We start from the raw sequence: 14,135 nt of genomic DNA, 5'->3' as shown, positions 1-14,135 counted from the left end.
TCCTTTAGCATGGGGGCTGTGAACCTTTCCACCCTGGTCTTAAGTAATGTGAAATTTGTTTTTGAAAAGTTTTTTACGGTGGTTTCCTTGATTGGGGTGGGGGCAGAATGTGGATATCCAGAGTGATTACTGTATGGTCTGATCTAACCAGCGAGGGTTTGACCTCCGGTTAGAAGACCGGTCGCCCATGTTGGTGATGACCAGGTCCAATATGTTGTCACCTCTGGTGGGGGTGTTGACCAGTTGATCCAGAATGTTTGAGTTTATAAATTCTCGGAAGCGTTGGGCAAGGGGGATAGTACTTGAGTAGTTCTCCCAGTTAATGTTTGGGTAATTGAAATCACCCAATATTAGGGTGTTTGCTAGGTCCTTCATATTTTCCAGTGTCTCCAGAAATGTGGAATGGGGGTCCTGGGTCATGGTGGGTGATCTGCAGCAAGCTACAATTTGAATAGCAGTTTTGCCCATTGTTAGGTGCACATGGATGATCTCTGAGGCATTGTGCTGTGCCACTAACCTGGAGGTGTAGGTATCCTTAATGAATATGGATACACCCCCACCTTTTGTGCTTCGGTCTGGGTTCTGTGGCCGAAAAGTATGGTATGAGTTATAGTGCTGGGGTGCTCTCAGAAGCCTTAAACCAGGTTTCTGTTACTGCACAGATATCGATGTTCTCCATACTGAGGAGTGCCTCGAGTGCATGCATTTTGAGGTTTAGACTTCTGGCTTTAAGTACTGAAATTCTCTTTTCTATGAGATTAAGTTTTGAGAACTATATGTATGATTGTTATGAATTCCTTCTGATCATTCAATCGTAGCACATCTATATAAAAATAAAATTAACACAGTACTGTGGCCTAAAATGCCAAATTTATGAAAAGCTCATGTTTTTCTAGCATTCAGAAAGTGTCAGCCATGGAAAGTCTGCATATTTTCCTGGACAAATTCCTGGAAAATTAGTGTTCACGGGTAAATACTAGGCTATCAATCTGCAGACTATTACAAGTCTAGCTAACAACTAGAGGTCAGAAGCAACCCCTGTACCTTGTACCTGTGAAGTAAAGACCTTAACCATTTTGTCAACCCCACCTCCTAAATTTGACTCTGGTAGTACCTGATTATTATCTGATAGTTGCTTTGTCATTTTGATCTAATTTAAGGTAACTTGGTAACTTTGACCAGTTGATATAGAGTGGAAAAGAATATGTAGTTGCATAGGCCTGGGGTGAGTTTAAGTACCTGAAGTTCAACTTTAGTTTTAGAAACATATGCACTTTTCATAGGTAATTACTAGGCTAATGACCCTAGGGGGCCTTTTTAAGTTTAGCTACTCTTCCAAAGGTGAGAATTGAACTTTGCACCTTGTATCTGCAAGGTAAACATCTTACCACTTATTCCATCCCCCATCTTTTATAGTTCACTTTGGTGAAACAGGAGTAAGTAGATATCAGAAATCCTCAAAGGTATTTTTAAAGAAGATGCATCTTGAATTTGTTATCAATGTAATGATGATCATGGTGCTCCATTTTCACCACAGTGATACAAATATATATTTGTATGGGAAAACATTAAAGGCAACAGTGAAAGTTGAAGAAAATAGTTGAGTAGTAAATGGGAGTTGAGTAATCTGTAGACATCACTCCATATCTATGATGCTGAGGTAAGATTGCTCAAGATCCAAGACCATGCCAGAGACATTTAAGAAAATAATGTATGTGCAGCTTAAAGGAGATTTAAAAACAGCTTACAGTCAGTTGATAGAGTCACCTGAGCATGTACATCAGTTTTTCAAACTTAGTTGCTAGAGCTTTTATTTGCTGTTTTCACTGTAGTTCAAGGCATATAACAAGCAATATCCTGTTGCTCATACATTCCTACTTAGTAGGAGTTCTAGTTTCAGAGCCTTCCATTGAAACAGTGAATCAGAATTTATACTGCCTGTCAATGATCACTTTTTCCTGAAACAGTGATTTTGGAGTGAGATAAGACGCTAAAGCAGCAAACAAGATCTGAGGTAATCTAGGGTGAAGAGAAGGATTATGGGTAAGGGGAGGAGCTGAAGCTACACTGCCAAAGTCTACAGAAGTGGCCGAAGTCAGATGTGAGACCCATCAGTTGAGGAGCAGGCGAAAAAGGCATCAGATACACAGTTATTCCTCTTTCCAATAAGAGAAATCTGTTTTCAGTCCATACTGTCCCACCTCTCAAAGGTACACTAGAAACCCATTTCATCTCAATCATCATCTCACTGTTATTCTTTTAATATTCTCAGCTCCCAGTACTTTCATTTTCAGAAAAGGTCAAAATACATTATCCGTCTCCTATGACACACTAAATGCATTATCTATTCCAAGGTAAACTCTGAGGTGCAGTCTTTATGAGCCTCATCAGTGCATTTGATGTAGTGTAGCTCCCCAGATGTCTGCACATACTCAAATACTGCAACCTCTCATTCGCCATCCTAAACTGTGTAAGCAGCTATCTCAGTGGATGATCCTTCAGATTTAGAGTTGGGTACTCTTTCTCTCATTCACAAGAAGGGCAGTCTTGGTGTTGTCCAAGGCCTGGTTCTTTACCCTCTTCTACTTTTCATCTTTATTAATGCCTAGGCATTATTCTCCTTTCTCTCCTTGTCTCAGTCTTTGCAAATGACTCGGTTAGGTGGGCTGCCGTTCCTTCACCCACAGTTAATAGTTACATTCTCAGCTCATATCTCAGAAGAAGTCTCTTCCATTTTAGTTTTTCTTTTAGACTAGTTCCAAATGTTTAAAAGAGTGAAATAATTCCAAAATCAAGAGCAACTGCTGGAAAAGGTGCCCTTATTCATATTTAGATATACACTTCTAACTTCCATATTCTCTATTAATCTTCGAAGGCTTCAGGTTCAACTTAAAAAAGGCCAGTGGATTCATGACGCAATTGTCAAGTCTCAAACATTAGTTCTTCACCCTTAGTAAGGGTCATCTCAGAAATATACCATTATTTTTATTGATTTAAGATGCTCTGTCATGTTCACTCTCCACTCACCACATTGCTCTCTTTTCAAACTTAAACCTGTTACCAAGAGCCTAAGACTTTTCAAAGCAAACCCATTTTCACTTCTTTCTCCTTCATATTCTTTAGATTGCTTCCTAAAAGCTTTCTCATAATGGGGGCTCCAAATCTGACATTGTCTTCCACTTAATATAAGGTCCACCATGGACACAATTAGTTTAATTTTATCCTTATTAGTTACCACCATGCAGGCAATATGTTCAGCTGCCTAAAGACATATCCTATTATTGCAAATTCAATGGTGATTTGCACCTCCATGGCTGGAGAAGTCCTTCTGTGGGAATCCAAAATCGCTTGGGGTATTTAACTACTTGTAAAAAACTGCTGTACTCTAGCTGCATATTTATACTGCTCAGCTATATGCTGTTTATATGCTAAACATAAGGGTGGTACAGTGTGGGAATGGTTACAGTTGCTGCCTCAAAGTGTTTGTTTCTCCAATCCATTTCTCAGATAGATGTATTCAGTATTAAACTGTACATCTTCCCTTTTTGTATTGAGCTTTGCAAGGTGTTACAGTTTCCTCCCTTTCTGCTACATATCAAAGTTGTGCTCTAGGTCATGTAGAACTCCTTCTATGTGTCTATAAGGCATTAGGTTCCATTTTTTGATCAAAATAATATACCTTATATTATGGGTTTCCAAAAATCCAGTTCTGAAAAGCATAATTTGAAAACTCTAACAAAAAAAATCTTTTTGCAGGGGGCAAACATCCCACCCCTCAAATAATATATCCCAACTCCATGGTTAAACTGCAGTGAAGAAAAGGGGGAAAATCCCCACAGAGTGCACCACTGGCTCACACAGTACAACACACTGTGGTTAAATGAACTGCAACATTCATCTTCCATTAAATAAAACTGACAATCCAGCAGTCCTCAATATAACATAAGTATGCTTTCACTGTTACATGTGAGTGAGTGTGTTGAGCATCCTACAGTAGGTGAATGTTGCTTACAGCATGCAGGAGGGTTTGCAGAAGAAGTGTAACAATGAGTTATGCCAAGAAAGGCAAGTGTGCCACTTCTGTGGTAAAATGTGAGATTCATCTGTTGTATGAAGACAATTCATTTTCTAAGTAAAAGTTTTGGGTTTTCTTTAGTCTTCTAGGGTTTAACTGTTAGGGTCACTATTTTAGAGGTTTTTTTCATATTAGGTTTAGGTATGAAGTGTTAATGACGGAGTTTTAGCATTAGGGGCAGGTTTGAAGGTTTAGGGTTAGGGAAGTGTGTATTAAGGTTAGGGTCAGAGTTTTTGTGTTGGGGATAGGATAAGAGATAAGGATGTTTTGGGGAGTTAGGGACAAGGTTTAAGGATTAAGGTTATGGATGGAGTTTGAGGGTTACAAAGGGGCATTAGGGTTAGGAAGTGATTTTTAGGTTAAGGCTTTAGTATGCTTAAATGGAGCTGGTTACTTAAAACAAGCAGATGTAACTCATTTTCACATTTTAGGAACTAAACTATGCAAGCAAATTATGCCTACAAACAGTACGTAATCAGTGCCCTGCAATGAGCTGGTGCCCCATCCAGAATACGTTTTATTACTTTACTTCACTGAATGCAGTGATGGGGTCCATTTCTCACATGACTCTGAAATGAATAAAGTGAGCAACCTGAAAATGAATCAATGTATCACCCTATTTTTCTATCTTGCATTTTTACTATTTTATGAAAGAAGATCATTGCTGGAAAGGAAGAAAAGGGACCATCAGGTTCAACCTACATATCTTAAATAAATAAACGTAATCCAAAAAGCAAGAAATAAATAAACGTACAGTTAAATAAATAATGAGCTGTCATATATATATATATATATATATATATATATATATATATATATATATATATATGTGTGTGTGTGTGTGTGTGTGTTTGAATCTTAGTTCTTTTATCAAGTCGGTTAAGATTGCTTTAGCATACATATTTATTTTGGGAATATGACAATTTAATGAGTGTCATTTCTTCATTTCCCAAAGGTATGAAGGAGTTTCTTTAAACATCTAGATTCACTGAAAAAAGAAGTTCTTTACTCACCATAACATAACATCTGAGTTGTTGCTCTTCATTTGTCTTCAGCCTGTGAGACACGGATCTGGGACAGATCCAACTCGGCCATATTTTTTCAACATCAGATCCGCGCTCCAAGATCCTCTCCTACCCATAATGCCCCTGTCTCCTTCCTCCCTTCAGATCAAGTTTGCTGCCCACCATAGCAACCCAACCTGACACAATGCCTTACCCTTTGGCACACTAACCCAGATAGGATTATAAGAAAAGGGCCAGTTATGCCAAAGAAAGGGCCATGTCTTATCCAGCCAGACCACCACACAGCTCATATAAGGCAGAGGGAAGGCGGGAGGGATGGTTGAAGACAAATGAAGAGCAACAATTCAGATAGAACGTTATGGTGACTACTTAACTTCTTTATCTGAAGTTGTTGTCTTTATTTGCTCTTCAACCTGTGGGACAGAGTCCCCGGCTACCAAACTCCTGGTAGGCCATCATGGAACGATATTCTGTAACACAGCAGAGCCAAAGTATTCCCTACTTCTACAGAGAAGATCCAACTTGTAATGGGAGATGAAAGTATGTGAAGATGGCCAGGTAGCCACAGAGCAAATGTCATTCAAGGAAACTCTGGACCAAAAGGCAGCTGAAGTAGCCACAGACCTAGTCGAATGTGCCTTAACTTGACCTGGCGGAGACAATCCTTTGGTTGAATATGCCAAGAATATACACTGAGAAATCCAACGAGCAATGGTGACCTTTGATAGAGGTTTTCCTATAAAAGGCTTAGAGCAGGAAACAAAAAGTTGATTGGACTTGCGAAAAGGTCTTTGTTCAGTGTAAGTAAAAACGTAATTGTCTGTGAACATCCAGCAGGTGCAATTTATACTCTCCCTTATTCTGAAAGTTCAGAAAGAAGACAGGAAGGTTGATAACCTGGAAAGAAAAATATCAGTCCCAAGGATGAAGCAGCAGCAAAAACTAATAATAACCAAACCACCAGTCTGACCGAACAATGAAGGAAACCACCAGCATTAGCAAATAACACGGTTTAATATCGCTTTCGCCTCAAAAGACTTCTTCAGAATGAAATAAAATGCACACAGCAGTATCCCCTTATATAGCAATCAAAATAATTACCTAATAAAACAATCAATTATTTAAAGTGCACTAACAAAAGGAATACAGTCATTTAAAGGCACACGTCTAATAACATAACATAGACAGTTCATTTTAAAATCTTGAGTCTTCTGTTCTTCAGAAAACATTTAATATTCACTGAGTCATTAATACCAGGTTTTTTTGTCAGCCCCTAACCTGAGCTGCCACATAGTTTTTCTTTGTTCCAGTTGGTCCTTATAGGACCCCCCCCCCTTATATTTATTTCTAACTACATGTTCCAAAACAGCAAACAGAAACTTTTTAAAACCACTACATGTAATGGAATGTTTAGAGCATTGTTGACATTCTTAGTTCTAATACAATAATAGTGCTCTTTAATTCTTTTACTAAGTGGTCATGTTGACATACCTACGCAACCACATTTATACATCCCCTTATCTTTGTGGTTTTTGTTCTTCATGTCGTTTGAGTTTAGAGGGACCCTATATTGATTTACTCTGTTTGAACAGGACACTTTCCATTGATGGTGTATACAATTGCAATACTAGTGGCATTGTCTATCCTGCTGTTTGTTCTGTGTGCAATAAATTTTATGTAGGTATGTCCACACGACCATTAAGTAAAATAATTAAAGAGCACTATTATTGTATTAGAACTAAGAACATCAACAATGCTCTATTTAAACATTTCATTACACGTAGTGGTTTTAAAACGTTTCTGTTTGATGTTTTGGAACATATAGTTAGAAATATAAGGGGGGGGGATCCTATAAGGACCAAGTGGAACAAAGAGGACTATGTGGCAGCTCAGGTTAGGGGCTGACAAAAAAACTGGTATTAACGACTCAGTGAATATTAAATGCTTTCTGAAGAATAGAAAACTGAAGATTTTAAAATGAACTGTCTATGTTGTTATTAGATGTGTGCCTTTAAATGACTATATTCCTTTTGCTAGTGCACTTTAAATAATTGATTGTTTTATTAGGCAATTATTTTGATTTAATATATAAGGGGATGCTGCTGTGTGCATTTTATTTCATTCTGAAGAAGTCTTTTGAGATGAAAGTGATATTAAACTGTGTTTTTCACCAATGCTGAAGGTTGATATCCTGACTGATGTTTGATTCTGGGGCCACTTTCGGCAGAAAGGAAGGATTAGTGTGCAAAGATACCCTGTATTTATGGAAGATCATGTAAAGAGGCTTAATCGATAAGGCCTGAAGCTCTGACACTCTTTTAGCTGAAGTAATAGCAATCAGGAAGGCTGTCTTCCAAGATAGTAACTGAAGATCCACTAAAGCAGCGGGTTCAAAGGGGGAAGAAACCAAGGCTTGAAGGACCAAAGTAAGGTCCCAAGGAGGCATAGGATCCTTGATCAGTGGCCTAAGAAGAAAAGTACCCTTCAGAAAAACTTTACAGACCTTAGAAGAGGCTAAAGAAGTTGAATTATTTCCTATGTGGAAATTAGAAATAGCTGCCAGCTAAACTTTAACTGTAGAGAAGCTGGCACCCTGTTGAAAAATACTTGCCAGAAACTCTAAGATAACTGGAACCAGAGCAGTGATGGGATCCAAATCATGTTGATACGCCCAAATTGAGAACTTTTCCACTTACTCAAATAAACCTTCTTCATGGAAGATTTATGAACCGCTACCAAAATCTTCTTAACCAGAGAAGATAGCCCAGGAGTCCTAACTATCATGGAACTGGAGCAGCCAAGGGGTAAGCTTCAGACTAGCCAGATCTGGATGTGAAATCCCTGAGGAATGTTAAATCAGATCTGGAACCAGATTCAGTGTCCAGGGAGGAGATGTTACATGAGACCACAGAGAAGGGAACCATACTTGGACGAGGCCAGAAGGGAGCAATGAGTGACTGAGCTCCCCAGCCGTTGTGCTTTCTGAATGAGTTTCGAGATCAGGGGAAGTGGAGGATAAGCATAGAGAAGACTGGAGGGCCAAGCAAGAACAAAAGCATCTCTGGGAGACTCCACTGGAGGGGGTTTCAGAGTGAAGAACTCACTGCACTTCACATTGGAATGGGAGGCAAAGAGATCGCAGCAAGGCTGACTCCACTTTAGACAGATCTGTTTCAGTATTGAAGGATTCAGAGACCACTGGTAAGGCATCAGGATACACCTAGTGAGCCTGTCTGCTAGAATGTTGTACCTCCCTGAAACGTGCATTGCCACAAATAAAACGGCGGGTGAAGATCATCCACAATCTCATGGCTTTGTGGCAAAGGGGATAAGACCTGGTTCCCCCCTGTTTGTTAATGTACCAGACTACCGACATATTGTCTGTTTGAATGGCAGTCATCCCTAGGGGAAGCTGGGCATGAAGAGCTTGCAACACCAACAGCACCGCCCTCATCTCCAGGATGTTGATATGCAACTGGGTGTCCAGGGAAGACCATGTCCCTTGAACTGTCCTTCCCAAGTAATGCCCTCCCACCCGAGTAGGGAGGCATCCATGGTCACTGTGGTCAGAGGGGAGGGAAGAACAAATGGGCAACTGCAAGGAAGGTCCGAGGACAGAATCCACCAGAGAAGAGAATCCATGCATACTTGCGATAGACGAACAGGATGTGACAAGAGTCCATTGGAGCACTGTCATGTGTAACCGAGCTGTGGGAATGAGGGTGATTCTGGCCGCCATGGACCCCACCACCCTTAAAACAAACTCCGCTGGAGGAGATGGAACTTGAAGAATGTGGAAGACATGATGTTTGAGGGACTGAAGTCTGTCTGGTGTCAGGAAAACCTTGGTCTGAATGGTTTCTAACTGGGCTCCAATGAAGTCCATATCTTGAACTGGTTGTAACAGGGATTTGTTGAGGTTTATGGTGATGCCCAACTGATGGGCAGTCTGGATAAGGAAATTCTTGGCTTGGCAGAGTTGATGCCTGGAGGGAGTGGAAAGGAATCGTCCAGGTAGGTGAAGACCTGGAAGCCCTGCAGCCGCAGGTGAGCCGCTACCACTGCCATCACTTTGATGAACACCATGGGGGCTGCGGTGAGACTAAAGGGTAGAGCTCTGAACTGTTAATGATTGGTCCCCAGCCAGAAGCAGAAGAACCTCCGAAAGCACCTGTCCATTTTGATGTGATAGTATGCATCCTGAAGGTTCACTGAGCACATCCAGTCGTTTTCCTTTCAGAAAGGGCAGGATAGTTTGGAGGGTGAACATCTGGAATTTTGACCTGGCAACTGACAGGTTTAAGGCTGAAAGATCCAGAATGGGTCTTAAGTTCCCCATTTTCTTTGGCACTAAAAAGAACCTGGAATAGATGCCTAATCCAGACTGATCTGGGGGGATGGGTTGGATGACTTGTTTTTCTAGCAGCTTGGACATTTTCTGTGCTGCTGCCTTCCTTTGCATGGGTGGAACGTCTGGGAGGTGTTTGGCCGGAACTGGCCCTTGAAAGAAAGGGATCAAATATCTTCTGGATATGATTTGCACCACCCATTTATTGTCTGTATTTGACTCCCCGGCTGTTGGGTGTAGTGAAAGTCGACCTCCGACTGCCTCCAGAGATGAGCAGCTGGGCAACTCTTTAAGGCTGCTGCGCGAGCCTGTCTGAGAACAAATCCTGAGACCCTTGGTTTCTCAAACTCCCTCTGCCCCGAGGGCAGTGTCTGTCGAATCCCCTTCTGCCTATGGGGGAGGGCAAGTCCTAAGCATACTGGCAATTACCCTGAGACTTCCAAAACCACATCTTCTTTGCCCCCTGCTGAATCCTGGAGAAGGATCATTGAGGGGTTGAGAAGCGGATTCCGATGGCAGACAGAATCTTCCGTCCTTCTCGCTCTGAACTAGTGTGTCGCATACCTTCAGTCTGAAGAGATTGGAACCATCGTACAGGGCATTTGTAAATGACACCTTGAAGGGCTCCGAGAAGGTACAAAGTCAGAGCCAGGTATGATGCCTGATGGCAATGCCTGATCCAGCAGCTCTAGTGGCACTCTCTGTAGTGTGAGAGAGAAGCCACACAGAGGTTTTGGCAATGGAGGCAAGGGTGGCCATTCAAGAGGAGAAAACCTTTCTATCCTCTGCTGACATGGACACTGGGGTAGACTTGGCGACCTCCTTCAGTAGGTCTCACTGAAGCCTAATAATGTGTGCCATGTAGTTCAGCACATGTACAGAGAATTTTGCAGAAGCATAGACCTGCTTCCCAAAAATCTCCAAGGTCCTAGACACTCGGTCAGGTGGATGGACTGTGGAGCTGTCCTATGTGAGCTCTTTCTTGGTGGCCGCTGCCACCACCATGGCATCGACAGGGGATACCTTGACCAGTGTGTTTTATCGGACTTGGCGCTGAGGACCTAATCAGGGCATTTGGGGATAGGCTCCACCATGTTGGGCTCCTTCCATGCCCGAGATGTAACAAGATCCACCAGGGGATCCATGGGAAGGGACACCCAGGAAGTAGAGGGTCCTGTGCCAAATGCCTGCAGGAACACTGATTCGTGAGGGTTGGGTTTTTGAACAGACCACCCCCACACTGCCACAGGATCTCCATGATGTCTCCAAATGAGACATCCTCTGTAGGTGATGAGGTGAACCCTCCCCTTCCTCCAAGTCAGTCTCCTCCATGAGAGACTCCGGTGGGGAGTCTGTGTCTCCTTTTACATGTGCGTTTTCAAGGAACCTCCTCGGGGGGGGGTCTCTTGGGAGGACTCAAAAACATCCAGATGTTCCTGTGGGGAAACTTCCTGGTGCAGAGGGGCAGCAGACTGTCCCTGAGGTGGCAGGATGGCAGAATTTGGACCAGAGACAGAGGGACCCAGGACAGGCTCCGAGGACGAGATTATCAAGGGTCTCAAGATTGATAGAACACTCTCCACCATGTTAAAGGCAGAAGGAAAATGAACCCCTGCAGATTGGTAGATGATCGAGTCCATAATTCTCTGGATCAATGGGGGAGCCGGAGCCAAACTTCCAGGTGCTGAGACTCCAAGTAGAAGGCTTGGCTCTGAAAAACTTGGAGCTGAAACCACCCCTTTGGATCTGGTGCCGAGGCTATGGCTCAGAGAGCTGGACAGCTCTGAGCTCATCAGAGCCAACCTGCTCAAGGCAATGTTGGCGTTGAGGTACCAGGTACCGTCGGTGCTGACCCCTGGAAGCTGTGGGTCCTTTGACCCCAGAACTCTGAAACTGGCTGTCAGGTCAGATAAGGAGTTATTGGGATGAAAGTGGACTGCATGCCCCCAGCCCTGGAGGGGGAGGGAGCAGCCAAGACTCCCATCTGTATCAGGTATATTAGTTCATCGACAGCTTAGGTTGTCGAATCTGTAATGATCGACACCTGAGTGTCGAACTTGCAAAATCTCGAACGGTCATTTCAGCAAATTCTTTCCTCGGGAAAGAAGTCGCTTGGCTGTTATCGGGGATTTGCCCTTTCAGCAATGTGGAGTGATCTCGGAGTTGGTATATTTAGCTAGGGGGCGTGTGGGGGGTGAAGCACCCCACCTTATTTAGGTTGAAAAGTTAATTTTGTTCGCAGACGGCCTACTGTATTCTTTCCCAAGGAAAGAATTCACTGAAATGGCCATTCGCAATTTTGCAAGTTCGACGCTTAGGTGTCAGTCATTACAGATTCAACAACCTAAGCTGTCGATGAACTAATATAGACCCTCTGTATCAGCATGCAGATATACCTTTGCATCATCCTGTCCACCTTGACTTTGAAGAGGCCACCGACACAGGTCTAGATAGCCTGTGTGGTGAAGCTGACACTGGTGAACAGCTCCTAGACACCTCCTGCTCCGAGAAGAAGCAAGGGGGATGGAGCCAGGGGGAACTCGAGCTAAGGCTCGGGCGAGATTTTGCCAGTGGTTCTGCCGAGAAAGGGCGGTCGGGAGACTGCTCCCTCCGTCTATCCCGGTGCTTGTGTTTCTCTCCATCCCTGGTCCTCTTGGCAGGAGATTGGGTCCCAGAGGGCAGGATGGAGGGGGGGACCAGAAGTGGTCGAAGAGGAGGCTTGTGCCTCTGTAGTGGGAGGTTTAAGGAGGCCCTTAAGAAGTTTATTCCTCCTGTCAATCAATGCAAGGGGGCTGAACCCTGTACAGATTGAGCAGGAGGAATCGAGGTGAGAAATCCTTAAACACACAATGCATAGAGTGTGGCCATCCGCAGGAGAAAGCTTATGGTCACACTCTGTGCACTTTCTGAATCCCGGTTTGAGTGTCTTCGCCATGAGGATGGAGAGAGAGAATTCAAAGCGCTCACACTCACACCCACATACACAATCACACACACACACACACACACACACACACACACACACACACACACACACACACACACACACACACACACACACACACACACACACACACATGAGAAATAGTACAGGGGGATAGAAGCGGGAATTTTTTTTTTTTTTACTAAAGAACCAACGCCTGAGTAAGAAAAGTGAAAGGGGAGATAGAAAGGACTAAAGATAACTAGAAAACCCAGAAAAACTTACTCAAAAAAATCACTTACAGCACGGACAACGATGCAAATGTTAGACACAGCAAATGAGATCTGAAGGGAGGAAGGAGACAGGGACATTATGGATAGGGTAGGAGCTTGGATCAGATGCTGAGGAAATGCGGCAGAGTCGGATCCATCCCGGACCCGTGTCTCATAGGTTGAAGAGCAAATGAAGAGAACTTTTAGATCAATCTTTTCTTTTTTCCCACTTTTGTGAGACTATATAGTTAATATATATGAGTTAGGGGGAGTGGGTTACCCCCACATGGGTTGTCCAGGGGGAATTCCCTTCTGCAAAAAAACTTTATTTTTTGGATTGCTGAAAGTGGAATTCAGCTAAACTTTTTCAAAGCTTTGGACTTGCATATTTTACCTTCAGACAATCAACACAAATCCTTTATTCATATCACAGTATGAAATATATTGAATGTTTCAAGTGCTATAAATTTGAAGCATACTAATAAGTTAATATTCGCTTCATTCTGGAGGTAACATTATTTACAGAATCTGCTCTTATAAATTTATCTTGACTGTGTAAAAATGACAGCAATACAGAAAAAACAAATCTGAAATGAAGTAGTTTTGTAAAATCTCTGCAGAGATGTCTTTTCTTGACACTTTCTGGAGAACTCTTTAGATGACTGAAAAACATAGTGCTTTAAACATTTTATCACTATTTAAGGTTATTTGTTCTTTTCAATAATTCTGTGTTTTGCCTTTGTCTTTTAGAAAGACGAATATGTTTCTCCTCCTTATCTGTATGGAGTCTTTTTCTATATGTAGAAGCAACATTTCGTTTTAAGGACTTGAAGTCAGTAGAACTAGACCTTTTACATTTCTTATCTGCTCACTGGTAAGTCTAATGGATATTAGTTTGATTTATTTTGTCATCATTGTTGTGTTTAATTTTATTGGCAGTTAAGCAAATGTTAACCATTTACAGGTATATCCTAAAAATGTAGTTTTAATAATGGTAGATGACGTACAGCATAACAAAGATGCCCATATTGCAGCAGGAGCTAAACTACAAGAATGAAATAGTAAGTGTACTATTTTGTACAGCACATACTTCTCTGATGTATTTATTTGTTTATTTTTTAATTCCGAGAACATTGTTTCTAGGCTGAGATGATTAGTTATAGCTTCACACTTCCTCCACAAAGTTTCAGATACCATCTACTTTTGGTAAAGGTTGTTTAGGACAGTATTCTATAACATGAATCAGCACCTCAGATGTCAGTGGTACTGATTATTAAAAACATTGCTTCCTCAAAGAAAATTGTATTTTTCGGTCAGCATTGTTTTTTTTTTTTTGTACGCACATCTGTACTTAGTTGATATGACCAATTGTAGTCACTTCTGAGACCACTGTCTTTTGGAAATATATTTATTCATTCATTTGTTTGTTTGTTTATGGCAGCTTTTGTCTAAAGGGTTATTTTCCTGAACCTGCAATTAGCTTTATTCAGAT

General features: G+C 42.0%; 1 protein-coding gene across 1 annotated transcript in view; it reads left to right on the top strand.

Annotated features, from left to right (window-relative positions):
- LOC122794350 (macoilin-like) overlaps positions 1-14,135 on the top strand; it is a 990,560-nt gene that overhangs the window by 153,542 nt on the left and 822,883 nt on the right. The window contains exon 4 of the mRNA XM_044062667.1: positions 13,394-13,517. Within this exon, the coding sequence (XP_043918602.1) occupies positions 13,394-13,517 (124 nt within the window). The remainder of the gene's footprint in view (positions 1-13,393; positions 13,518-14,135) is intronic.

Source organism: Protopterus annectens, chromosome 2.part1 (assembly GCF_019279795.1).
Source record: "Protopterus annectens isolate FY-2018-M chromosome 2.part1, PAN1.0, whole genome shotgun sequence".
NCBI lineage: Eukaryota > Metazoa > Chordata > Ceratodontiformes > Protopteridae > Protopterus > Protopterus annectens.
The sequence above is the reverse complement of the archived record's forward strand: the minus strand, read 5'-3'. Positions and strand labels throughout refer to the sequence as shown.